The following is a 27,827-nucleotide window of genomic DNA, read 5'->3' as shown; positions in this document are numbered from 1 at the left end:
AAATAAGGCAATGGAACAGGTCATTTGGCTCCACTTTTCAGGTAAGAGAAACAAAGTCAATAACTTGCTCAAGGGCTAAAATCCAGATTTCCTGTCTTGAAGTCCAGTGACCTTCTCACAACTCTGAAAGGTAAGGACCCTCCTTTCTAGAATAGAGGGCCAGGTCTTTTTTTAATCCCAAAAGAACTTTTTTGTTTTAAAATAAAATCATTTATATATGGTTTAAAAACAAATAGCACAGAAAATTATACATTGAAAAGTAAAAGTGGCCTCTTCCTTGACTAGGCCCAAACGTGACCACCATCGAGAGCTTTTATCCACCAGAGAATTTTGTAGATGGCTTTCTGAAAATTACACATTACCTATTCTGTTCCACAGCCTCTAAAAATAGTAATTCTGAAGATGAAACGTGGGAGAACGTTTATAGTTTGATGCTAAGAGAGGGGAAAAAAGACCACAAGATGGTGTGTATATTCTGTTTGCAACTTGTGGAAGCATGCACACATGCAGGCAAGGCCAGACTATGAAAATGTCTGTATTAGAGAGAGAATTATAGGTGCTTTCCCCTCCAGATTTTCTTAAATACTGTTGTTACAATATTTTTACAGTTTTAAAGGTGGGAGGAGCAGATGTTTTAAAACACGATATATTCTTGATGGATGTATGGATATACATATAGGTTAAAAAATGCAAAAATGTGGACCAGAAAAATACAAACCAAGTTCAGGACAGTGTTTACCTTTTAAGAAGGAAAGAAATAGGTCAAGAAGGGTACGGGTAAGCATTTGGTCATATTTCTAATGTTTCATTTCTTTTTAAAAAAGATGGTAAACTCTTTAGATCTCTAGAATCTGGGTAGTGGCATTTTCTATATTGTAATTTTCTGTACGTTTAAAGCATGTCATTACTTGTTATTTTTAAGAATAGGGAACTGGATAGGGCATATCCCACCAGCTTTGATATAGAACTCTCCTATAATTTTATGAGACTGTTTCAAAGCTCATCCCAGATTGCTCCTTCTCTAAACTATTAGCCTTAATAAAGGAAGAAAAAATAAAAGGGAGAGATGGAAGAAAGAAAGGAATTTCTCCAATGTTGCTAAGCAAAAACAACTTGAAGTGAAATAGAAAATTATGGTCCTCTAGTTTAGGAGTCAGCAAACTTTTTCTGCAAAGGGTCAGATAATAAATGTTTCAGGCTTTGCAGACCATAGAGTCTCTGTCCAACCTGCTCAACGCTGCCACTGAAGCATGAAAGCAGCCATAGAGTGTGCCTGTGTTCCAATAAAACTTTATTTACAAAAACAGGAAGTTGGATTTAGCCCAAGAACTTTCTTTTCATCATTTTGAAAATTTGAGTGAACAATTTCCATGGGACTCATAGGAAACAATAAAAACACAGACCCAGCTGTATTTTTGAGAAAAAACCTCTTAGAGTAACGGAGTCTCTGACTGTTAGCCTTCAGCAAGTTGATCTGTGTCAACTCTGATGCTTTGAGATCCTGTGATTTTATGTGTGCTCGCTGCCCATTCTGGTCCTGGTCATACCTGAGCACTCAATAAATCCTACTTGGCACTGAGGTTTGAGATGGGAAGCCCCACTGCTCAAACTTCTCTTTTCATTTGTGAAAGTAAATGGCCCAGGTGATGAGCAATTAAACCTTGAGCAAAAGCCAAAGCTCTTATTTTCACCCAGTGATTCAAAATGGACAGTGAAGCTGTAAAAGTTTATTGCAGTCATGATGTGTGATAATAGGAGCCCCAGGAAACATAAACAGGGACATCGGTCATCACGCATAATTCATAAAATATGAGACTTTATCACAAGTGATTGTGCACATTTGAATAAGATATATGACACCAGGAAATTTTACAGAACAGAATGATTGTCAGAACTCAATAGGACAGGGTGCTCAGGCAGAGCCAAAAATATTCAGAGGAGTGCATGGAGGAATAAAGTCTGGGCCTCAGAGTCATGACCCCACGGGACCACAGCTCGGTGGCCTGGGTCACATCTGGGTCTTGAGCCTGCAATACATTTCAATTTTCTCTCCCATCAGTTACATACCCACCAGATCCCTTCATCCTTCCCAAGTCTTCCTATTAGGTCCTTGGTTGTTCTCTGTCTAGAAACACGGGGCCACCCTTCTCACCCATCACAAATTATCCAAGCCTCTCCACGCACACACAACAAAATTGATTAATATCTGTGTGCAAGGTAAATACCTGACTTTCTTATTTTGTTGACTAACAATTTTTTCCTTTTGACCGTGAACCCCGAACTCCTGTGTATCAATGGAAGTACCTAGCAGGTATGGTCGACATCAGCATAAACCTTTTCAAGATTTCAAGCTCTGTGACTCATGATAAACCAAGAGCCAGCTAAGTTTATAAGGACAAAGCCTCACTGTCTGACCCTTCTCTTCCCTTTCCTAATGCTGAAGGTCCCTCCTTCAGCTGCTTCATTTACCCAGTACACAGCTTGTGTTCTCTTCTCACGTCCTCTCAAATCCCACTCTCAGGAGCTCATTTATATTGTAAGCTCATTTAACTGCCTATCTTAATTTTTCCCAAGGTCTTGATTTTGACCTACTCTGTACTAAAGAACAGAAAGACTTAGAATGTGGGGTGGGGGTAGGAGTCACATACTGTCCAAAGCTTTGGATTCAGTCTCAGGGACCCTGCTTCTCATCCTAGTATTGCTACTGTTTAACCCCCCCAATCAGGACCTCAGTTTCTCTATCTGTCAAATGAGAACTTAGGACATAGGACTAGATGACCTATCCCATTTTTTCATCCTATCCATTTATCCCATCTAAGCACAGAGCAGAACTGTGCAGAGAACGCAGACCTTGGGATGAGAGACACCCAAGATTCAATCCTGGCTTTGCCGTACACCAGCTGTGTGATTTGGGACAAATTTCCTAACGTTTCTAAGACTCAGTTTTCTCTTCCAGGAAATGGAAAATAAAATGAAAATCCCTACGCATGCAATACTCTTATGAGAACTGGAAACAGAATAAGCAAAGCCCCTACTGGAGACTAAGTAGAGAGTGGCACTGAACAAGGAGCAGCTGTCATCCTTCTTGTGCATTATTCAAGGGGTCGCCGGCTCTGGGAAGCAGGTAGAGCAGGCAGGTCATTGGGCAAGGCCTCCAGTGAGGAGCCGCAGAAATCACGTGGAGAGGGAGCAGCCTGCACCAAGTTCTACTTCAAAGCAAAAGTCCAAAACAGCTGACTGCCAGGGGCTGGGCTTCACCAGGACCTGTGCTGAGGGCGGCTGCCCCTCAGCTGCCTGGGCACTCCCATGTCCAGGGAGGTTTAATCAGTAACCTAACAATAGGTGAGGCAATTTGGAAGGCAAGGAGTGAAGTTGGGCACTTCACTTATAATGACCACCCTTATACTAGCTTTGAGGGCAAAAAGTGCCCTTTCCATGGCAACTACAGTCCACAGACTTTCACCCAGTTGAACTGCGGACTTGGAGCAAGTCTTGCTTCTGAGAAGGGGAGTCCAAGTGCCGTCCGCTATGTGTTCATTAAACAGGTGCACCTCACCTACAAGCTGAACTGGGGAACTGTTCCCTTACCAACTTCCAGCAAGTTCCAGGGTGATCTCCCCACCCTCCCTGCTTACATTTCGTTTTCTTCTCTTACATTGCTGCCCTTCCCCCTCAACCCCCCCCCCCCGGAAGACAGGTTTCTCCACCCCTCCCTGCCCTTCCCCCCTCAACCCCCCCCCCCAAGGAAGACAGGTTTCTCCACCCCTCCCTGCCCTGCCCCCCTCAACCCCCCTCCAAGGAAGACAGGCTTTTCCACCCCTCCCTGCCCTGCCTCCCTCAACCCCCCCCCCCCAGGAAGACAGGCTTCTCCACCCCTCCCTACCCTTCCCCCCTCAACCTCCCCCCCCCAGGAAGACAGGCTTCTCCACCCCTCCCGTCCTTCCCAGTGCAGTCTCTGCACAGGGATCACTAATGAAACAGGACTGTAACTAAAAACTACCCCTGAAGGAGGGAAGGCAAAAGTGAAGGAGGCAGAATCATCACACTGGCAGGCAAGCACAGAGATGCCAACCAGGGCTGTAGCAGTTTGAGGCAGAAAGCAGGGGCAGGGGATGAGCAGTGATCCTGCCTGGCAGTCCCAACTCTAAGACAAAGCTCTATCGGCCCTGTGGGCAAGAGCAGGTTTCCATTGAGTTGTGTAAAAAACACATATTTAAGACTGATCAATGGGGAAATGCTAATCTCTTCAAAAATGGTGCTAGTAGAACTGGATAGCCACATGCAAAAGAATACAGTTGGGCCTGACCTGTGGTGATGCAGTGGATAAAGCATTGACCTGGAATGCTGAAGTCACTGGTTCAAAACCCTGGGCTTGCCCGGTCAAGGAACATTTGGAAAACCACTACTATGAGTTGATTCTTCCCACTTCTCATCCCTCTTTCTCTCTCTCTCTCTCTCTCTCTCTCAAAAATCAACTAAAAATAAAAAATAAAGAATACAGTTGGACCCCTACCTCACATCATACACAAAAATTAATTCAAAATGGATCAAAGACCTAAATGTAAGAGCTAAGTCTTTAGAAATCTAAGGATCAAATATAGGAGTCAATGGAATTTTTTTTTTTTTTTTGGTGTCACAGAATCGGTGAATTCAATGATAACACGAGCATGAGCAACACAAATAAAAACAGAAAAAATAAACTTCATCAAGACTCCAAACTTTTGTGCACCAAACAGCACTATCAGGAAGTAAAAAGACAAACTACAGAATGAGAGAACATATTTGCAAATCATGCATCTGATAGGGGTCTACTATCTAGAATATATAAAAACTCAACTCAACAGCCAAAAAACAAACAACCATAAAGAAAAAGGAACCCTGTGCACTGTTGGTGGGAATACAGATTGGTGGCTCCACTATGTAAACAGTATGGGGGTTTCTCAAAAAATTAAAAATAGAAATGCATTATGATCCAGCAATTCCACCTCTGGGTATATATTTGAAGAAACCCAAAACACTATTGCAAAAGAACATATGTTCACTGCAGCATTACTCATAATAGCGAAGATATGGAAACAACCTAAGTGCCCATCAAGAGACAACTGGATAGAGAAGATGTGGTACATATACACAATGGAATATTATTCCACCATGAAAAAATAATGCCATTTGTCATCTGAGCTTTAGGTAATCATGAAAATAAAAACACTAGCAGCTATTTTTTCAGCACCCTTCCTAGCAACAACAGAAGGCTCAATTCAGATTCAGCCTGACTCAGGATTCAGCCAGGAAAAACCTCTGACAGGATGGGGACTGGAAGGAGGCAGACAAGAAAAAGGAGGAAAACTGACCGTAGCCAGTGAGTGACCCCTTGCTGGCTGAGGGGGGGGGGGAAGCTGGAGCCACTCCCTATGAGTTCTCAGAAAATGTCACTTCTCTCTCTGTCCTTGGATTTGGCAATGGAGTCTTAGACATGATACTAAGAGCATCAGCAACAAAAGAAAAGAAGATAAACTGAACTTCATCACCATTTAAAACTTTTGTGCATCAAAGGAATTACCAAGAAAGCGAAAAGACATATTTGCAAGTCACATATCTGACAAGGGTCTAGTATCCAAGATACACAGCCTTCTTCTCTAGCGAGGTTAGGGTGCTGAAGCCATCCAGGGAGCAAGGGTGCTCATGTTGGCCATCATCTTATCTTACATTCCAGTGACACTCCATGTTTTCAAATAAATCCATTTGAATGTCTCCACCACCCAGGGAGGTAGGCAAGGCAGCACTTGTTAACCCCACCTTACCCACGAAGAAGCTAAGCTCTGGGGAGGTGAAGCAACATGCCACTTGCCCCAGGTCCCTGCTGGTGAGCAGTGGAGCAGACAAGGAGCCCAGGCTTTTCTACAACTGCATACTTCCTCTAATTATTCTCCTTGGTGGCTTTCTTACCAAGGTCCTATTTTCTTTCTGTTATCCTTTATCATTAACAATATCCTTTCTTTTCACTGCTATTTTAACCTTTATCAGACTGACAATCAACTAGGGGATTAAAAAAAAAAAAAGAAAAGGAAAAGGCTAGGCCAAACTTTTCTCTTCCCATCATCCTTTGGGGAAGGAAAGGAATACCTTAGAACTTCATTGGTTCCTTGGATCTTTTGCTTTTTTGTTTTGTTTTGTTTTACCATCAAAAGAAGTGTTTATTTGCGCACTTTTAAGGTAGAAAAGGTGAAGTCAAGAAAGAATACAGTCTTGCTCCAGTGGGTCGGCACAGAGCTCTGCGCAGTTCTCAGGTAGACCCCCCATGGCCAGATAGTCCCTGAGAAATCTCAGCTCTACACAGTGGAGCCTGCAGCTCCAGGTTGGTAGGGAGACGGGCTAGATGATGGGGGAACAACCCTGATAGTTGGGTTCAGAGAGAGTAGAAATACCCCAGAGAGTGAATGACCAAAGGTCCCAGGAGCTGATTCCAAGCAAACATAAGTCTTCTGCACTGAAAAGGACAGTCAGCTGGAGCCAGAGGTCAAGGTTCTATTTCTGATTCACGATCATGAGCAATGACTTTCCACCCCCGGCATTTTTGTTTCTTCATCCATAAAGGAACAGGGAGAATCTCTGAGGTACTTTCAAGAGTTGTCTTGTCACTGACTGCTCAAGTTTAAGTGCATCAGAAATGTCACCTGAAACCAGAATCTGACCCTGAGAAAGCACAAAGACCACAGCAACCTCTGAGTTTGGGACCAGCCTTCAGACATCCTAATTCCCATTTAATCTTCTATTACAAACAGCTTCCACTGAACCTTCTTGAACCTGTTTACGTGTTCAACCTTCTCCATGGTGGCAGATACGAAGTTCCATGTGTTGGCTCTTTGAAACATGGACTAGGGCTTTACTTTAAGGAGCAAGACTACTTAAGGAACCAAGTTAATAGAAATGTACAGCGCTGCCCCTTGGTAGACCAGCACATGCTGAAGATTGAGAGTGGGAAGGTTTTGAGACATCTAGTGCCCAGCTTGCCATGTGGTGGACTCACCGAGATTTTGGTGAAAATGTAGAGCAACAGCGACAAAATGGAGAGGTAGACCTGGATCCGCTTGCCTCCAAATCGCTTCCTCAAGTACTCTGGCATCGTCACCACCTACATGGGATGGAAGTGGGGTCACTGCCAGCCAGAGTGACCAGAAGGCCCAGAGCCAGCAGAGCAGTGGCATCCACCATGGTGGCATGCTCCCATATTTTTCAAACCATCTCTACCCCACAAATTAACTGGCCATCCAGGGAGCGCATAAGACTTAAAAAATCCAGAATGACCTTCTTAATCTTCCCAATGTAAAAAACTAGAACTTTGTTAAGGGGATTTACTGTGCCCTATACCTTGTAATTCTGTGGCTGCTGCATGAATGGGTCAGGAAGGAGGCCAATGTAGCTTAGCAATAACAGATACATCAGCTCCAGTATCTAAAAGTCCTTTACATTTATGCTCATGTATTGTTAGTTCCATTTCAGGGTGTTCCTGAACTATTTTTTTTTTAAATCCAATTGGCAAAATCAGAAGAGCCAAATCGCCAATTTTCTTGGGCCCCTTTTGCAGGATGTGGCCTGAGTAGCAGAATTAGCATCCTTATACCATTCTTCTAACTGCCTGAATTAGCCCTGAGACAAATTCTTTTTTTTTTTGATTAATTTTAATGGGGTGACATTGATAAATCAGGGTACATATATTCAGAGAAAACAGCTCTAGGTTATTTTGCCATTTTCTTATGCTGCATTTCCATCACCCAAAGTCCAAATAGTCTTTCGTCACCTTCTAACTGGTTTTCCTTGTGCCCCTCAACTCCCCCATTCACCTCCCTCTCCTCCCCTCCACCCTATAACCCCCACACTCTTGTCCATGTCTCTGAGTCTCATTTTTATGTCCCACCTATGTATGGAATCATATAGTTCTTAGTTTTTTTCTGATTTACTTATTTCGCTCAGTATAATGTTATCAAGGTTCATCCATGTTGTTGTAAATGATCCGATGTAATCATTTCTTATGGCTGAGTAGTATTCCATAGTATATATGTACCAAAGCTTTTTAATCCACTCGTCCTCTGATGGACACTTGGGCTGTTTTCAAATCTTCGCTATTTTGAACAATGCTGCCATAAACATGGGCGTGCATTTCTACTTTTCATACAGTGCTATGGTGTTCTTGGGGTATATTCCTAACAGTGGGATAGCTGGGTTAAAAGGCAGTTCGATTTTTAATTTTTTGAGGAATCTCCATACTGTTTTCCACAGAGGCTGCACCAGTCTGCATTCCCACCAGCAGTGTAGGAGGGTTTTCTTTTCTCCACATCCTCGCCAGCACTTGTTCTGTGTTGTTTTGTTGATGAGAGCCATTCTGACTTGTGTGAAGTGATATCTCATTGTGGTTTTAATTTGCATTTCTCTAATGATTAGTGATGTTGAGCATATTTTCATATGCCTATTGGCCATCTGTATGTCCTCTTCGGTGAAGTGTCTATTCATTTCTTTTGCCCATTTTTGGATTGGATTGTTTGTCTTCCTGGTATTAGGTTTTACAAGTTCTATATGAATTTTGGTTATTAACCCCTTATCAGATGCATTCTCAAATATGTTCTCCCATTGTGTATTTTGTCTTTTTATTCTGTTCTTATTGTCTTCAGCTGTGCAGAAACTTTTTAGTTTGATATAGTCCCATTTGTTTATCCTGTCTTTTATTTCACTTGTCTGTGGAGACAAATCGGAAAATATATTGCTGTGACAGATGTCAGAGAACTTACTGCCTATGTTTTCTTGCTTTTTTTAAAAAAATTTTTAAAATTAATTTTACTAGGGTGACATCAATAAATCAGGATACATATGTTCAAAGAAAACATGTCCAGGTTATCTTGTCAATGAATTATTTTGCATACCCATCACCCAAAGTCAGATTGTCCTCTGTCACCTTCTATCTAGTTTTCTTTGTGCCCCTCCCCCTCCCCCTTTCCCTTTCCCTCTCCCCCCTCCCCCTGTAACCACCACACTCTTATCAATGTCTCTTAGTCTCACTTTTATGTCCCACCTACGTATGGAATACTGCAGTTCCTGGTTTTTTCTGATTTACTTATTTCACTTCGTATAATGTTATCAAGATCCCACCATTTTGCTGTAAATGATCGGATGTCATCATTTCTTATGGCTGAGTAGTATTTTATAGTGTATATTTGCCACATCTTTTTTATCCAGTCATCTATTGAAGGGCTTTTTGGTTGTTTCCATGTCCTGGCCACTGTAAACAATGCTGCAATGAACATGGGGCTACATGTGTCTTCACGTATCAATGTTTCTGAGTTTTGGGGGTATATACCTAGTAGAGGGATTGCTGGGTCATAAGGTAGTTCTATTTTCAGTTTTTTAGGAACCACCATACTTTCTTCCATAATGGTTGTACTACTTTACATTCCCACCAACAGTGTATGAGAGTTCCTTTTTCTGCACAGCCTCTCCAACATTTGCTATTACCTGTCTTGTTAATAATAGCTAATCTAAGAGGTGTGAGGTGGTATCTTATTGCAGCTTTGATTTGCATTTCTCTAATAACTAAAGAAGATGAGCATCTTTTCATATATCTGTTGGCCATTTGGATTTCTTCCTGGGAGAAGTGTCTGTTCATGTCCTCTTCCCATTTTTTTAATGGATTGTTTGTTTGTTTGTTGTTGAGTTTTATGAGCTCCTTGTATATTTTGGATATTAGGCCCTTATCTGAGCTGTTTTTTGAAAATATCATTTCCCATTTAGTTGGCTGTCTGGGTATTTTGTTGTCAGTTTCTCTTGCTGAGCAAAACTTCTTAGTTTGATGTAGTCCCATTCATTTATTTTTGCCTTCACTTCTCTTGCCTTTGGAGTCAAATTCATAAAATGCTCTTTAAAACCCAGGTCCATGAGTTTAGAACCTATGTTTTCTTCTATGTACTTTATTGTTTCAGATCTTATATTTAGATCTTTGATCCATTTTGAATTAATTTTATTACAAGGGGACAAACTGTATTCCATTTTCATTCTTTTGCATGTGGCTTTCCAGTTTTCCCAGCACCATTTGTTGAAGAGGCTTTCTTTTCTCCATTGTGTGTTGTTGGCCCCTTTATCAAAAATTATTTGACCATATATATGTGGTTTTATTTCTGGACTTTCTATTCTGTTCCATTGGTCTGAGTGTCTATTTTTCTGCCAATACCATGCTGTTTTGATTGTCGTGGCTCTATAATATAGTTTGAAGTCAGGTATTGTAATGCCCCAAGCTTCGTTCTTTTTCCTTAGGATTGCTTTCGCTATTCAGGGTTTTTTATAGTTCCATATAACTGATGTTTTGCTCCATTTCTTTAAAAAATGTCATTGGAATTTTGATGGGAATTGAATTATATTTGTGTATTGTTTTGGGTAATATGACCATCATGATTATATTTATTCTTCCTAACTAAGAGCAAGGGATATTCTTCCATCTCATTGTATCTTTTTCGATTTCCCTTAATAATGGTTTGTAGTTTTCATTATATAAGTCCTTTACATTCTTTGTTATGTTGATTCCTAGGTATTTTATTTTTTTTGTTGCAATCGTGAAGGAGATTATTTTTTTGAGTTCATTCTCAATTGTTGGCATATAAAAAGGCTATGGAATTTTTTGTGTTAATTTTGTATCCTGCGACCTTACTGTATTGGCTTATTGTTTCTAGTAGTCTTTTTGTAGATTCTTTGGGGTTTTCTATGTATAGGATCGTATCATGTACAAAAAGTGATACCTTTACTTCTTCTTTTCCGATATGGATGCCTTTTATTTCTTTGTCTTGTCTGATTTCTCTGGCTAGAACCTCTCACACCACATTAAATAAGAGTGGAGAGAATGGACAACCCTGTCTTGTTCCTGATTTAAGGGGGAAAGCCTTCAGTTTAGTGCCATTTAATATGATGTTAGCTGATGGTTTATCATATATGGCCTTTATCATGTTGAGATATTTTCCTTCTATACCCATTTTGTTGAGAGTCTTAAACATAAAATTGTGTTGTATTTTATCAAATGACTTTTCTGCATCTATTGATAAGATCATTGTAGGTTTTTTTCTTTGTTTTGTTGATATGGTGTATTACATTAACCGTTTTACATATGTTGAACAATCCTTGAGATTCTGGGGTGAATCCCACTTGATCATGTTGTATTATTTTTTTAATATGTTGTTGTATTCGATTTGCTAGTATTTTGTTTAGTATTTTAGCATCTGTATTTATTAGAGATATTGGTCTGTAGTTTTCTTTTTTTGTGTCATTCTTCCCTGGTTTCGGTATGAGGGTTATGTTGGCCTCATAAAATGTGTTTGGAAGTATTGCTTCTTCTTCAATTTTTTGGAAGATTTTCTGTAGAATAGGAACCAAGTCTTCTTTGAATGTTGATAAAATTCGCTAGTATAGCCATCTGGGCCTGGACTTTTATTTTGGGGGAGGTTTTTAATAGTTTTTTCTATTTCTTCTCTACTAATAGGTCTGTTTAGGCTTTCTGCTTCTTCTTGACTCAGTCTAGGAAAGTTGTATTGTTCTAGGAATTTATCCACTTCTTCTAGGTTGTTGAATTTAGTGGCATAAAGTTTTTCATAGTATTCTACAATAATTTTTTGTATATCTATGATGTCCATGGTGATTTCTCTTTTTTCATTTTGGATTTTGTTTATATGAGTCCTTTCTCTTTTTTTCTTGGTAAGTCTTGCCAGGGGTTTGTCAACTTTGTTGATCTTTTCAAAGAACCAGCTCCTTGTTCTATTAATTTTTTCTGTAGTTTTTCTGTTCTCTATTTCATTTATTTCTGCTCTGATTTTTATTATCTCCTTTCTTCGTCTGGTTTTGGGTTGTCTTTGTTCTTCTTTCAGTTCCTTAAGGTGTGAAGTTAAGTGGTTCACTTGGGCTCTCTCTTGTTTGTTCATATATGCCTGAAGTTATATGAACTTCCCTCTTATCACTGCTTTTGATGCATCCCATAGATTCTGATATGTCATATCATCATTTTCATTTGTCTGTATATGATCTCTGCGCTTATTTCTTCTTTGACCCATTCATTTTTTAAAAGTATGTTGTTTAGTTTCCACATTTTTGTTTGGATTTTCCCCCTCTTTTTTGCAGTTGAATTCTAGTTTCAAGGCTTTATGATCAGAAAATATGCTTGGTACAACTTCGATTTTTATGAATTTGCTTATGTTGTTTTTGTGGCCCAACATATAGTCAATTCTTGGGAATGATCCATGTACACTGGAGATAAATGTATACTCTGTCACTTTGGGATGAAATGTCCTGTAGATGTCTATCATATCCAGGTGCTCTAATGTTTTGTTTAAGGCCAATATATCTTTATTGATTCTTTGTTTGGATGACCAATGTAGAGCTGTCAGCAGTGTATTTAGGTCTCCAAGTATTGCAATATGATTGTATTTTTGTCAGTTTTTGTTTTAAGGTCAATAAGTAGCTGTCTCATATATTTCGGTGCTCCTTGGTTTGATAGATATATATTAAGAATTGTTATGTTTTCTTGATTCAGTGTCCCCTTAATCATTATGAAATGACCATTTTTGTCTCTGAGTACTTTTGCTGTCTTATAGTCAGCATTATCAGATATGAATATTGCTACGCCTGCTTTTTTTTTGGATGTTACTTGCTTAGAGTATTGTTTTCCAGCCTTTCACTTTGAATTTGTTTTTATCCTTGTTGCTTAGATGAGTTTCTTGTAGGCAGCATACAGTTGGATTTTCTTTTTTAATCCATTCTGCTACTCTGTGCCTTTTTATTGGTGAGTTTAAGCCGTTTACATTTAGTGTAATTATTGACATTAAATGTAATGTCATTTAATAGATTGCTTGTGAGTTTTCTATTGCCATTTTATAGATTGCTTTCTGTTAGTTTTGTGTCTTGTTTGATCTTCTCTTTCATTTTTCTATCTTTATTTTTTATTTGGTTGCATTCCATAGATCTTTCCTCTGTTGCTATCTTTTTTAAATCATGTGATTCTGTGGTGGTTTTTTCAATGGTGGTAACCATTAAGTAATGAAAAGGTTTCCTACCCTGTTTATTGTAGTGCACTATCTTGTGAGTACTTTTGCACTCCATCATCCTTTGCTACTGTTAATCTCCATCCTCTCCCCCCCTTTTTTTTGTTGTTGTTGTCACAGTTTAAATTTGGTTTTATTGTGTTCTTGATGGAGCTTTTACTTGTGGTTTTGTGTTGTTTTGTTCTTTGTATCTGGTTGGATAACCCCCTTTAGTAATTCCTGGACTGGGGGTTTTCTGATAATAAATTCCCTCATCTTTTCTGTATCTGTGAATGTTTTTATTTCTCCTTCGTATTTGAAGGATAGCTTTGATGGCTGAAATTTCCTCTCTTTCAGTACTTTAAATATTGGGGTCCACTCAATGTATGCCTGTAATGCTATAAACTTCCCTCTCAGGACTGCTTTTGCTGTGTCCCATAAATTTTGAGTTGATGTATGCTCATTAATATTTGTTTCTAGAAATTTTTAAATTTCTTCTTTGATCTCATTGTTTACCCATTTGTTATTTAATAATGCGCTATTTAGTTTCCAAGTGTTTGAGTATTTTTTAGTTTTTCTGTTGTGGTTGATTTCTAGTTTTATGCCATTGTGATCAGTGAAAATGCTCGATATTTCAATCTTCTTAAATTTGTTGAGACTGTTTTTGTACCCTAACGTGTGGTCTATTCTAGAGAATGTACCATGAGCACTTGAAAAGAGTGTATATTCTGCCTGACCTGTGGTGGCACAGTGGATAAAGCGTCGACCTGGAAATGCTGAGGTCGCCGGTTCAAAACCCTGGGCTTGCCTGGTCAAGGCACATATGGGAGTTGATGCTTCCAGCTCCTCCCCCCTTCTCTCTCTCTGTCTCTCTCTCCTCTCTCTTCCTCTCTGTCTCTCTCTCTCTCCTCTCTAAAAATGAATTAAAAAAATTTTTAAAGAATGTATATTCTGCTGCTTTAGGGTGAATGGTTCTGAAGATATCAATTAAATTGAGTTGATCTAGTATGTTCTTTAAGTCTACTGTTTCTTTGTTAATTTTCTTTCTTGAGGATCTATCTAGTGATGTTAGTGGGGTATTAAAATCCCCTACTATTATAGTATTGCTGTTGATCTTTCCCTTTATATTCCTCAAAGTCTGCTTTATATATTGAGGTGCTCCTGTATTAGGTGCATAGATATTTATAATGGTTATATCTTCCTGTTGGATTGCTTCCTTTATCATTATGTAGTGACCTTCTTTATCTCTTACTATAGTCTTTGTTTTAAAGTCCATTTTGTCTGATATAAGTATTGCTACCTCAGCTTTTTTTTTCATTTCCATTTGCATGAAATATTTTTTTCCATTCCTTTATCTTCAGTCTATGTGCATCTTTTTTTTAAAGGTGTGTCTCTTGTAGACAGCATATGTATGGGTCCTGTTTTCTTATCCACGCAGCTACCCTATGTCTTTTGATCGGATCATTTAATCCATTTACATTTAAGGTTATTATCGATATGTAATTATTTATTGCCATTTTATTCTTTCAAACTGTATTCCTCTTTTGCTATATATTTTTTCTCCTTTGATCTGTTTACAACAGGTCTCTTAGCATTTCTTGTAGCCTTGGTTTGGTTGTAGTGAATTCCTTGAGGTTTTTTTTTTGTCTGGAAAGCTTTTTATTTCTCCTTCAATTTTAAATGATAGCCTTGCTGGATAAAGTAGTCTTGGTTGTAGGCTCTTATTCTGCATTACTTTGAATATTTTTTGCCATTCCCTTCTGGCCTGAGGTGTTTTTGTTGAGAAGTCAGAAGTCATCCTTATGGGGGCTCCTTTGTAGTTGATAGTCTTCTTTTCTCTAGCAGCTTTTAATATTTTCTCTTTATCACTTAGCTTTGGTATTTTAATTATGATGTGTCTTGTTGTTGATTTCTTTGGGTTTCTCTTTAATGGAGTTCTCTGTGCTTCCTGAACATGTGAGATGTTTTCCTGCCTTAATTGAGGGAAGTTTTCAGCTATGATATGCTTGAACAAAGTCTCTATCCTTTGTTCTTTCTCTTCTTCTTCAGGAACCCCTATGATGCGAATGTTATTTCTCTTCATGTTGTCACAGAACTCTCTTAGAGTTTCCTCAGCCTTTTTGAGTCTCTTTTCTTTTTTCTGCTCTGCTTTTGTGACTTTATTTATCGTGTCCTCTAACTCACTGATTCGATTCTCAGCTTCATCCATCCTGCTTTTAATTCCTTCTATTGTGTTCTTCATTTCTGATATTGTATTTATCATTTCTGACTAATTCTTTTTTATTATTTCAATGTCTGTTTTTATATCTGCTATCTCTTTATTTAGGTGTTCGTAATGAACATTTATTGTTGTTCTAATATCTTTGAGCATCCTAATAATTGTTATTTTAAACTCTGCATCTGGTAATTTGGTTATATATGATTCATGCAGGTCCTTTTCTGGGGATTTCTCTTGACTTATTTGTGTTGCATTTCTCTGCCTTCTCATCTTCTCTGTGTAAAAGAAGTTTTTGGCCGCTGGAGTCCACTGGGTGTGGCCTTTGTTCCCTAGGTGTGGTCTGTCTGCAGGCCTGCCACCCCCTCTGCTGTTGCTGCCTAGTGCGTTTGGGTATGGGCATTGCTGGTGCCTTTCCACTGGGGCTGTTGCTGTGTTTTCTGCCTTACCTTCATGGAGTGGCTGTGATCACATGCTCGGGTATACAAGCCTTGGTGGCCTTGGCCTTTGCCCCACTCCCATGGGTGGCATTATGCTCAGCCCTGAGGACAGTGGTGAGCACCTTTGCTCAACTGTGGGTCTCCACCTGTTTTTTTGCTTTCGCCCTGCCCTTGCAGGAGGAGCCTGCTCATGGGACTGCTGCAAGCCTTGGCTCCACAGGCTGGGCGGGACTGCATGCCCTCACTCAGTAGCGGGACTCTGTCTCTTCTGGGCTTTTGGCTCCGCCCCCGCTGGAGGAGCCGGCTCCCAGGTTAGGCCACAAGCCTGGGTTCATGGGCGGGGCAAGGCTGTGCTCCTGCGCCCTTGCTCAAGGGCGGGTCTCCACCCCTTCAGGGGTTCCTGCCCTTCCCCTGCATGCTGGATTACAGGCAGCCCGCAGCTGGGCTTGACAACTTTTGTACACCCCCTCCACCCCAGCCGGGAAAGACTGAGCTCACACCTGGGCCATTGGTGGCCACCCGGCTTCTGCCCTTGCTCACAGAACCACACTTCCGCGTCCCACTGCCGCCCACCTTCCGGCAAGCCCTCAGCCATGTGGGTGCAGGCACTGCAGCTCAGACCCTAAGACTCACTACTGTCTTCCTGCTACTCCAGTCCTCTTCTCTCTCCCCATTCCCTGGAGCCCCGGGTGAGTGGTTGTGAGATAGATTTTCTGTGCGGTTCCTTTAAGAAGAATCCTGGGTCTGAGAAATCAGTCTCTTTCTCAAAAACAGTATCCTGACTTGTTTCTAGCTAAATACTGTCCATACGCCTCTTCTAGGCTCTGGGGCTTCAGGCTGGGGCTTTGTTCCTGGGATTCAGGACCCTCCCCTCTCTTCTAAACTCACTTCTTGCCACGGGAGTCTCTCCCAGCTGCCGTTCGCTCTGGGGAGCTGGGCAGCTCTCTCCATGTTTCTGCTTTTCCTACCAGTCTCAGTGTGGCTTCTTCAGTGTTCTTTGGTTGAAGAGTCCTCTTAGTTTAGTCCAAAGTTGGTTTTTCCAGATGATAGTTCTTAAAATTAGTTTGTAATCCATTTTGGTCCTGGGAGGTGAGAGTTGGTACGTCCGCCTACTCCAGCGCCATCTTGTATTCCTCTCGCTTGTGTTCTTTTTATTCCTTTTTGTTAATCTAGTTTTTAAAGCTGATTCAGATGAACATTGAATAAACAAAAGTATATTTTTCAAAATAACTAATGTTTATCCCCAAAATAAATATTTATGATCTCCATTTACAATTAGTCCTTCTCTACTCTTCCAATCTGTCTTCATATTTTACGATTTGATTATATTGATGTGTCCTATACCAACACATCAGTAAGACAGGAGAATTATTCTTTTTGTGTATTATATACACTGCTCACAAAAATTAGGGGATATTTCAAAATGAATATGAACAGTCAGTGTGGCACTCTCGTTCAGTTTGACATGCCTCTGTTCACCCCCACCCATATGTTAGTTACTTGTTACTCAATCACAATAATTGAATTTGCATCTCATTTGCATAATTAAACAACTTTCTTTGACTTGTTTGCTTTTCTGATGTTCTTTTTTTTTTTTTTTTTTTTGTATTTTTCTGAAGCTGGAAACGGGTAGAGACAGTCAGACAGACTCCCGCATGCGCCCGACCGGGATCCACCCAGCATGCCCACCAGGGGGCGACGCTCTGCCCACCAGGGGGCGATGCTCTGCCCCCCAGGGCATTGCTCTGCCGCGACCAGAGCCACTCCAGTGCCTGGGGCAGAGGCCAAGGAGCCATCCCCAGCGCCCGGGCCATCTTTGCTCCAATGGAGCCTTGGCTGCGGGAGTGGAAGAGAGAGACAGAGAGGAAGGAGGGGGTGGGGGTGGAGAAGCAAATGGGCACTTCTCCTATGTGCCCTGGCCGGGAATTGAACCCAGGTCCCCCGCACGCCAGGCCGACGCTCTACCGCTGAGCCAACCGGCCAGGGCCTGATGTTCTTATTTAATAAAAAAAAAATCAAATGCTTCTTTTTTTATCGCTTCATATTCATTTTGAAATATATCTTTTTCAAGTGAGATAGCCACACCACCATCACCACCACACAGCCACTGAGATTGTAACCGAGGAAAGCAAAAAACACAAGTCCCGTCAGGTTTCCTGTTCCATTTTTCTAACTCATAATTACTAGAGGTAAAACCCATATAACTTATTTGCATTGTTTTACTGCTTGACATTATGCTAATTTTATTTTCTTTTAATTTATTGTTTGTTGTACTGGTTTCTGTGAAACCCTTAGGACACACTTTAAAATAAAATATTTTTCAGCCCTATTATAATATTTCAATAAATTCAAGCACTGAAAGTGCTTGATGAGGACCAGCAGCACTCTCTTATACTATGGAAAGAAGTTGTGAGAGTATGGAATACGGTGACACAGCAGCAGCAGAAATGATATGCTTGGTCACATATTTTAAAAGAGATAATAATAACATAGGAAAATACAACAAATAGTAAATTAATGCCCATTACTCAGAAATTATTTTATCTCTTGCCTCTACAGAAAGACTCACATAAGCCTATCTTGTTTTTTGTAGAAATAGTCTTTTATTTTGTCTTGAGGGAGGATGCTTCATTTTCAGCATCTCTCTCTAGAGTCTGATTTTAATTAACACCAAATATTACGTTTGCTAAATTTATATTATGAATCCAATCTTAAATTCCATTTATACTTAGAACTCCATGGTAAAGTAAAGGTTTTATAGGGAGTTCATATTACTCTCTTATTACTATCCCAAATAAAATATAGAAAATCTTAAGAACTACTATAGGCTTTAGTCTGAATGTGACCAAGACCTAGAAGTCGGGCCTTGCAAGGGGAAGTGCAGACAATCAGAAGAGTGCTGGGACATCGGGCACATTCGTGGAGGTGATGCATACTTCTCACTTCTGGTTTCTCCAAATGAATTGGGACTTTATTCCCTGAAGGACACTTCTAATCTTTTCTACATCTTTGTTCAGTTACCTAACTAGCAAATTCAAGGAGAAACAGAGCATCCCTGGCTCAGCCTTACTCTGCTCTCTTCAACCTTGTTTTTTTCCAGCAGTTTGTTCCCAGCTGGTCTTGCCTAATTCTAAGGTTCCATGTTAGGAAGTTTATTTGTCTCTGACCTAAACCAATACTCTCTAATATAGTCAGAAAGGTGGTATTCTGACTTCTCTCTTATTTCCGAGATTTTTCAGAAATTAGGAAGGAGGTACAATCTATTGGCAGCTTGACTGGAGACCACAAAGCAACAGCTGGAAGAGTTATAACTTAAGCCAGCAGAGGTTCCTGTGTTCATTTGCATCAGGAAAGTAAAAATAGACATCGGGAATCCAATCACACCACATGCCCTAGAGCTCTTGCACAGGTCTTTTGTTCCTATAAGTAATAAAGAGCCAGGCTTAGGATCAAACAAGAAATAAAGCCCAGGTCCAAAAAAGAAGTATGCTAACGGAATAGTAATGCACAGTGGGAAGAAGAAACTATGGCACTTACTACTCGCATGAAAGAATTGGTGTATCATGTTGTAGTGGATTATCAGAAGGGTTGATGACACCAATAGCACAATGGCTATTTCATTGATGACCATCAGTACACCCACCAACACTAATATATACTGAATAGTAAGTACATGTCAGGCAGTAGGTTAAAAACTCTAATGCATTAATACATTCAATTCTCATCACAACCGTAAGAGACAAGAAATGTACTTAATTCTTAGGTGTTACCGATCAAGGATTTCTTAAATCATCCTCAAGTCAGAGCAGAGCTAGCTGAGAATCTTGAATGATGTCAAACATAGAGGTGGGAGGTAAGTGGCCACAATTATAAAAGTTAAAGATGTACAAGGGCAACTCATTATAGCTATAGTCCTTTGTGCCCTACATGGTTAGAGGCCTTTGTGAAGTGTAGGACTGTACACCCTAAAGTGAGAAGAGACCTCATGTGATCCTCTGACTTACTCTCTGATCTTTAGACATTATTTCCATTTTGCAGAGAAAGAATATGAGGCACAGAGAGGTTAAATGACTTATTGAAGATCATACAGTTACAGTGATGAAAAACTGTAAAATCACTTTTAATGAAGTCTTAAAAATCTATTGATAACTCTTTGGGTGAAAAGCTGTTTGAAGAGCCAAATTAATTCTTCCTAGAATGCTCATGATTCATGGACTTTACCTTTCCCTCACCAAAGTGCAGACACTTGGAGCTTGGTGCTTAAGATAACTACCTCCTACTGCCTAATCCACACCCACCCTCTTTAACATGGTGACTGCAGGGCTCCATGGTGGTCCAGGTTGTCCTGTGAGGTGCCAACTCCTGCAGCTTTCCTCTAGACATCTCTTTAGGAGCTGAAGTCGCCATCCACATAATTTCACTGCTCATGAAGACAAGCAGCAAGGAGAGCACAAAAGAAGCCAATTTATCCATTTTTCTGTACCTGGAATCCATGTGGAGTCAAAATTGGTGGTTTGCCTTGGCTTTCCCTGCTAGGATAATTTGGTGTAATATTGCAACTAAATGTTATGTTGAAATCGTGCCAATCACACTGTGCATTGTAAAGACCGCATTACAGAGTGCATTACCTTCCTAACATATCTGAGTGTATGAGTAAATTTCAAAGCAAAATAGCATCCATGAATAGGAGATTATGTCACCCTTAATTTCATATTGCTATTCAAAGACAGAGAGGAGACTCATGTGCCTTACTTTATTACTAATTTGATATGATTTTCACTGACAGTGAAGATCAAATGCTCTGATTTGTTTTAAAATTTTTATGTTTTGTCTCGTCTCTCATGTGCTTTTGTATAAACATACAAATGCACTCTCTCTCAATCCCTAAAAGGTATAGCCTTGGACTGTGTATCTAATTTTCTCCTTTTCCTTTAAAATTAAATATCAAGTCCTGGGTATCTTCCTCCATAGGAAGGTCTAGATTTTCTCCTGTGTTTTTCAATTTGCTCAGAAAAAAATTACAAGCCAAGACCAAATCTTACTTTTTATCTGAATTATTGTAACAAGTTTATTGCTCTTTTTACTGTAATTCTCCCTTCTCCCACTCCAATTACCCAGAGTAAAAATGTCAGAGTTATCAAGCACAGAACATACATAAATAGTAATGGTTTATATTTTTATACTTTAATTTCACTAGTTTTAAGAATCTGTTCTTTGTTTTTAGTTGTGTTAAGTCCAAATCCATTAGCCTAATAATTAATAATAGATGTTTGTCAGACTATCATAGTCCATGTAGTCTTGTCTGGCTAAATGGCCAGAGGTGTTTATGTTTGTTTGTTTGGTTGATTTTCTCGGCTCTTAATAAATTCTAATGCTTAGCCTTTTGTTGTGCCATATACTGATTCAGGAAATGTTCCACTAAGGCAGATATTACCATTCTCTTTGATAGCCAGTTCCCTATTGCTCCTGACATACAAGTAATTGTACCTTTCTGTCTCTTACAGTTCAATGGGACTATGTGACTATTCCTGGATGTAGATTTGGATCAAACTCAGGACTGAAGCATTTAATATCAAATGCTAGCTATATCCTAAAATTGTCCCTGCCATTCCATGGTGATCATGGAAACATGTGATAGGATGAATCCTTCATCCATGTGAAACAGTGAGCTTCCAACAGTACATGTTGAATAGATACCATACATTACAAAAAAACCTTTGTTGTTTTGAGTCACTAAAATTTGATCATTATTCTTAACTTCAGCATATCTAGCCTCTTCTGAATTGTACACATAATACTCAATCATTTAAAAGGTATCATATGAGCAGACAGTGGCGCAGTGGATAGAACGTCAGACTGGGACGTGGAGGAGAACCCCCGTTCAAAACCTGGAGGTTGCCAGCTGGAGCATGGGCTTATCTGGTTTGAGAAAGGCTCACCAGCTTGGACCCAAGGTCACTGGCTTGAGCAAGGGGTCACTCAGTCTGCTGTAGCCCCCTGTTCAAGGCTCATATGAGAAAGCAATCAATGAACAACTAAGGTGCTGCAACAAAGAATTGATGCCTCTCATCTCTCTCCCTTCCTGTCTGTCCATCCCTATCTGTCCCTCTCTCTATCTCTCTCTGTCCCTGTCACAAAAAACAAAAACAAACAAACAAACAAAAAAAACAGAAAAAAAAATGTGTCTCAAAATCTAAAACCAGGAAGTGTTGCTTTTTTATTTACTAATCCCTTCCTTTTCCTATCAGTACTTTATATTTATCTTGGTCTTCATAATTTTACATCAGTTGATTTATTCAATTAATTCTTCAGTGAATGTTTACTGTATACTCTGCCTGGTATTAAACCATTACCAAAAATGGACTATTAATAGAAATTTTTTTGATCAATATTTAAACCTCATTCATGACTTTGGGAAACAATTAACTAAATTTTACATAAGTTTAAAAACTTACTTATTTGTTTCAAATGTATAGACATCCTGTGTGCATGTTTTATATTACATTGGAAACTTCCTTGGGTCAGATTTGCTCTCTGCTTTACTTCTGTCTTTTCCTATTTCAAAAAGGCCAATAATCAAAGAGAAATTTCACATTTTTTTCTTCTAAACACTTGCTATATGAAAGACTCCTTCAACTTTTATAGGAATTGAAAAAATAATTTGATATATTCAGAACTTTTTTGTTGTACTTTCCTTTAGAAATTCAAATATCAGTGAAATGCTTAGTTTTAATAACAGTATGTGAGAAGTAAATACAATGTAAGTGGCAAAAAATGGAAAGTAATTAATTGTTTTCTGACTAAACTTAACCATGCTGATAGTATGCTTAACCTTTACAGTAAACCAATATTAGCATTAAAAACAAAAAATATGCAGGGAAGGCTAAAAATCCTTATTTAAATATTTGTTAAGGTCAGTAGGAATGAGAACACTAACAAAATAAATGTTTTCTAATTATGCCCAGTCCTGAGTTCCGTCCTGTGGCAATAAATTTTAATAATAGAAGATGTACAGCTGAAATACTTAATTTTAAAAGATTTCATGAAAAACTTTAAAATTTGCATGAATGTCTAAATATAAATATATTTTAACTCTGTTATCAATGAAAGTCTGATACAACTTTCTTGGATACCAAAATACATTCATTCAACTTAATAATCTTGGTTGATATTGTTTAGTGCTAATGAGAAGGTTAGGTATAAAACATATTTGGTATGCTTCAGTGTTGGTCTATTTTTTGGTCAGTTTCTACAATAATGAATGTATTTGTTTTAGTGCTTATACTGTTTTCTATATGGGATATGCCAGTCTATAGCTAATCTAGCAAACTCTATAGACAAAAATAAAGTATAAGCATATATGATTCAGTGTTAAAGGATAAAATATGCTCAAAATTATGAAAGCTGAATAAAATTTTTAAAACCTTTTGACAAGCTGTCGGTAAATTTGTACTTAATTGTTCCTTGGGTAAAGCACTAGTTAGCAGTGCCACTTGGCCCAATGAAACTGTCAGCATTTTTCTCATCAACCCTGTTTTTTAAATGATAGAGTATACTTTTACTTCAAAATTAATATTTAAATCAGTGTGAATGAAGTTAAGCTGACCTAAAAACATCCTTGGTGATTTCTTTTACTGAAAAGACAGGAAGACAATATTCTCTCTTAGTAAGAACACAGGCCAAAGAGTTTGAAAGATAACTCTCAATAACTTCAAGTATCAGAGCATTATCTGTGTCAGTAACACAAATATACTTAGGTTTTTGAAGGTGTATATACACAGACACACACACAGAGATACACACACACACACAGCCTACCACTCCACCTAAACTTATATACACATATGTACATATACAGTGAAGGTCATGCAGAAGGCAGAAATTTCATAATAGAAGGAAGTCTTCTAGAGTTAGAGATTTAGGCCTCAAGTCTTAACTACCAAAATTTAAACATAAATCCTAACAAACTGCTCATACTTCTCTTAGCCATGATTTATTCATCTGCAAAATGAGGATTGAATTGGAACTTTTAATTATTTTTTGGTTCCTTTTACATTGGAAGCTCTCTGATGACCTAAATATTTTCCACTGTTACCTCCCCCCCCCCCCCAAATACCGTATACAATAAACAAAACGAAACATGTCCATAGCACAGCTCATAAAATTAATAGTGTTCTTCCACTTGCAATTAGACTGGAGTAGTTTGTGGAACATGATTGTTTCTGCCACAGAAAAAAATAGAGAACTAAGAAATATATATATATATATTTAAACATATATATATATGTTTAAAAAAATCATAATGCTTTTAAAAGCAACAAACATTTAAGGAGCAAAGATTTTGGAATAAAGGGTTGAATTTACAGTCTGCAGCCACGTTTTTTTTCTGTAGGCATTCAGTGAGAATCTGGGCTTTGCCTGGACAAAAGGCCACTGTAAGGGGAAATAGAAACTATGAGAACTTGGGTGGTCTTATGGACCGGAGAATAAACATTTTCAGCTTTACAGCTATTTAGTTCCTGTGGCAACTACTAGATTTTGCCATTGTAACAAAAAAACTTTGTGAACTGAAATTTTAATTTTCTATAATTTCACACTATAGAAAATTCTTCCTATTATTTAAAAACTGAACATCATTCTTAGCTTACAGGCTGTAGAAAAAGTCAGTATGCTGAATTAGGCCCATAGACTACTGTTTCCTGACCCCTAGCCTAAATGAACAACTTTGGAGATTTGAATGGCTTCAAGCATACTGTCCATTTTTTCTTTCAAAACTTCAGCTAAATTCTGAATCTGTGTAGAGTGGCAAAGTTTGAACTAGAACATTGTGAAAACAGAAAATAATTTTCTAAAGTATCCTGTAGTGGTAGTGGTAGTGGTAAGATAGAGTCTGGATGTCACAGGGAAGCAGTCCCAGTGAATCCACTAAATTCTAAACTGAAAATTTTTAGAATCTCTGCCCTAAGGATTCGAGGGGTATCAAGTTTTACAGATGTCAAAAACAATGACTGTATATACACACATATATGCAATCAGGATTACTGTCAAAAGTTTGGCTTTATTTCTATTTATTTTAGAAAAATTTTCTGGTAAAGTAATATTTCTGAGAATGATTTTAATAATTGTATTTTTAAAAATAAATGTATGACTAAGAATATTTATAGCTTTTTTCTTATTTTGTCAATCTTGATATAATTTTCAATAATTTTTTTCAAAAATTGTCCCATGCATTGCTGTACACATCTTCTTATTTTTATTTGCATGTGTGTAAGGTCTGGAGCAATAGTACTTTATATTTTTTATATTGGTAACTTGTACATTTTCCAAAATTTTCTTTGATCAGTAGTGCTAGCAATTTACTGAGATCATCCATTTTCAAAGAACCATCTCCTGTATAAATGCTTCCTTCCATGTATTCTTGATCTCTTAAGATTTCTTCTCTTTATTATTATTTTTTTATTTATTTTCTTTGGCTTTCTAACATATTTCCTAGTATCTTGACATAGAAGCTTAGATTATTAATTTTTCTTTGTTCTCCTTGACTATATATATTTAAGGCTATAAATTACTCTGTAGACATTATTGTTGTGATTTCCCACAAATGCTTCTGTGTCTTCATTATCATTCTCTTTAAAATATATTCTAATATTTATTGTGATCTTTTTACTTTGGGCCAAGGATTGTTTGAGAGTATGTTGCTTAATTTTGAACTGTGGGAGAATTTCTAATTATCTTTTTTCTTTTACCTAAGGTTGAAAAACATCCTCAATATTATTATTTTATCCATTAAATTTTATTTAGATATATTTAATAATCTAAATATATAAAAAATATATACCTAATATATTTTGAAATAAACATGTTTTGTCTTTTATGGATCCGTGTTTTATGTGATTATTTATACTTATTTTAAATTTTTAATGTTTTCTCTGTTCTTACTGTATATTTGTTTGCTTGTATAAGCTTTATGAGATATATGATTTAATATCTCCGATAATGATTTATATATGGCTGGTGTGTTCATTACATTTATTTATTATTTATGGTGATCTATATTAAACTACCAGAAGCATAAATGTTGATAATCATCATATCAATCTGGTGGATTAATCAATTATTAGTATGAAATGTACATTTTTGTTTGTTTTTTAATTTTTATAAGAGTTTAGTTGAGACAGATTTCTAACATAAGCTGAGGAACAAGATTTCAGATACTCTCTGAAATAAGTTTTTCAGCTTTGTGCATTTGAAACTAAGGAAGGGATGTAAGAAAGATTGGAGAAAATAAGGCAGGAATTGGACTGTAAGATAGTTAAAAAAATTATGTGCTCTCTTGAGGGTTAATACCCCACTTCTGGCATTTCAAAGGTGTGTTAACCTAGATGCACAAGATCAATGGGCAGGGTCGCCATAAAACCTGTCACTAAAGATTTTGTAGGCCCATGTTGTGATCGCCCATCATAAGTTTTCTAATTAGGAATTTGTGATCCATCCATTTCTTTTTCATAGAACCTCATTTTTTTATTCATAGTTTCCCCTTTGGTCATAAATCAAACCAAAGGATGCATTGATGACCAACCTTTTGGTCAGGTGAGATGGCATCACAGCTACTAGGAAGGCTCATTCCCAGGAAATCTCAGTATTTTACCATTGGGGACAGGGAGATACTGGGGACAATATTGTAATCCTGGGATCTGAGTCAAGGCAGGATTTTCCCCACAAAAATGAAAGGGCAGGCAAATGGTAAGCAGTGGAGTGTTATGACCCTCACTGTGAAAAAGCACTCTGGATCATTTCTATCCTATAAACTATCATGATCTAATTGTTGCCTTCTCAGTTTTCTATATTTGGCATTTAGTATAACGTTTATATGAGCCACAAAGAGTATTAATGGATATCTTATGCATGTTCAGTAATCGTAAACAGTTGGACTACATGGAAAAACCCAAAGAACAAATATAATTATTATTATGACTAATATCATTAGCAGACAGGTAAAGACAATCAAACAAAATGGATTCTGAGTTAAATAACAATCTGTAGATATACAGGCCTTGTCAATGTCTTGGGATAGCTGTCTACCTTTGGTGTCAGTGCCTCCTCATCCTCAAGAGTCTTTGACATCCACAGATGAAGTAGATGTCCATTCATGGTTGGATAAGATCCTTTTCCAGTGAGGTTGGAGTGTGTTTTATTCATTGTTCTTTCCAATAAACATTTCCAGGTGGCAGTCCGTGATCTTTAAATTCCCTGTCTTCTGAGAGATTGCCAAAATCACCTGCTATGAATCGAGGAGCAGATGAGGCACCATGAGCTCTTATTTGTACCTAGCACCAGGTCTAAGTCCATGGATGGGGTAGTCCTGGGTGGGCTTCTTTGGACTCCTGCCAGCTACCAAATAAATATTGATGCCAAATCATTTCTGGGTTTCTGGGACCCTCTGACATTGTACCTGTGGTTCCACAAATGGTACAGATCATACAGGAACTGACCATGGAATGTCCATTATTATATCTAGTAGTTCTGACATATCTATATTGTATGATATTAGTATAGGTGTACCAATTTTCATTTGATAACTGTTTTCATAGCATATTTTAAAATTCTTTTATGTTTAATCATTTTCAGACTCATATTTAAGGTGTGCTCTGAGAAGCAGCACATCCATATTTAAATCTTTTACTATTATAATCTTATCATGAATATTTAATACTTTTAGAATATACGTAAAAATATATATTGAATTTCTCTCTGCTGTGTTCCTATTTTACATTGTATTTTTCTTCCCTGTCTTTCTGTGTTTTGGAGGAATTAAATATATATTATTATTCTATTTTTCTTCTTTCTTATTTTACATTAATTTAATATTATCTGAGTAGTTAAAATATTTTATATTATAGATTAAAACATATATTAACGGCCCTGGCCGGTTGGCTCAGCGGTGGAGCGTCGGCCTGGCGTGTGGGGAGCCCGGTCGATTCCCGGCCAGGGCGCGTAAGAGAGGCGCCCGTTTGCTTCTCCACCCCCCCCTCCTTCCTCTCTGTCTCTCTCTTCCCCTCCCGCGGCCGGGGCTCCATTGGAGCGGGGATGGCCCGGGCGCTGGGGATGGCTCCTTGGCCTCTGCCCCGG

General features: G+C 38.4%; 1 protein-coding gene across 1 annotated transcript in view; it reads right to left on the bottom strand.

Moving 5' to 3' along the window:
* The window catches only part of LOC136395503 (sodium/glucose cotransporter 1-like), a 34,690-nt gene extending 27,563 nt beyond the window's left edge, over nt 1-7,127 (bottom strand). The window contains exon 1 of the mRNA XM_066370412.1: nt 7,028-7,127. Coding sequence (XP_066226509.1) covers nt 7,028-7,123 — 96 coding nt within the window. The 5' untranslated portion in view covers nt 7,124-7,127. The remainder of the gene's footprint in view (nt 1-7,027) is intronic.
* Nucleotides 7,128-27,827: the final 20,700 nt, after the last annotated feature.

The sequence above is a fragment of the Saccopteryx leptura genome, chromosome 2 (genome assembly GCF_036850995.1).
Source record: "Saccopteryx leptura isolate mSacLep1 chromosome 2, mSacLep1_pri_phased_curated, whole genome shotgun sequence".
Classification (NCBI taxonomy): Eukaryota; Metazoa; Chordata; class Mammalia; order Chiroptera; family Emballonuridae; genus Saccopteryx; species Saccopteryx leptura.
Note: the sequence above shows the minus strand (reverse complement) of the source record. Positions and strands in the feature narration are given on the sequence as shown.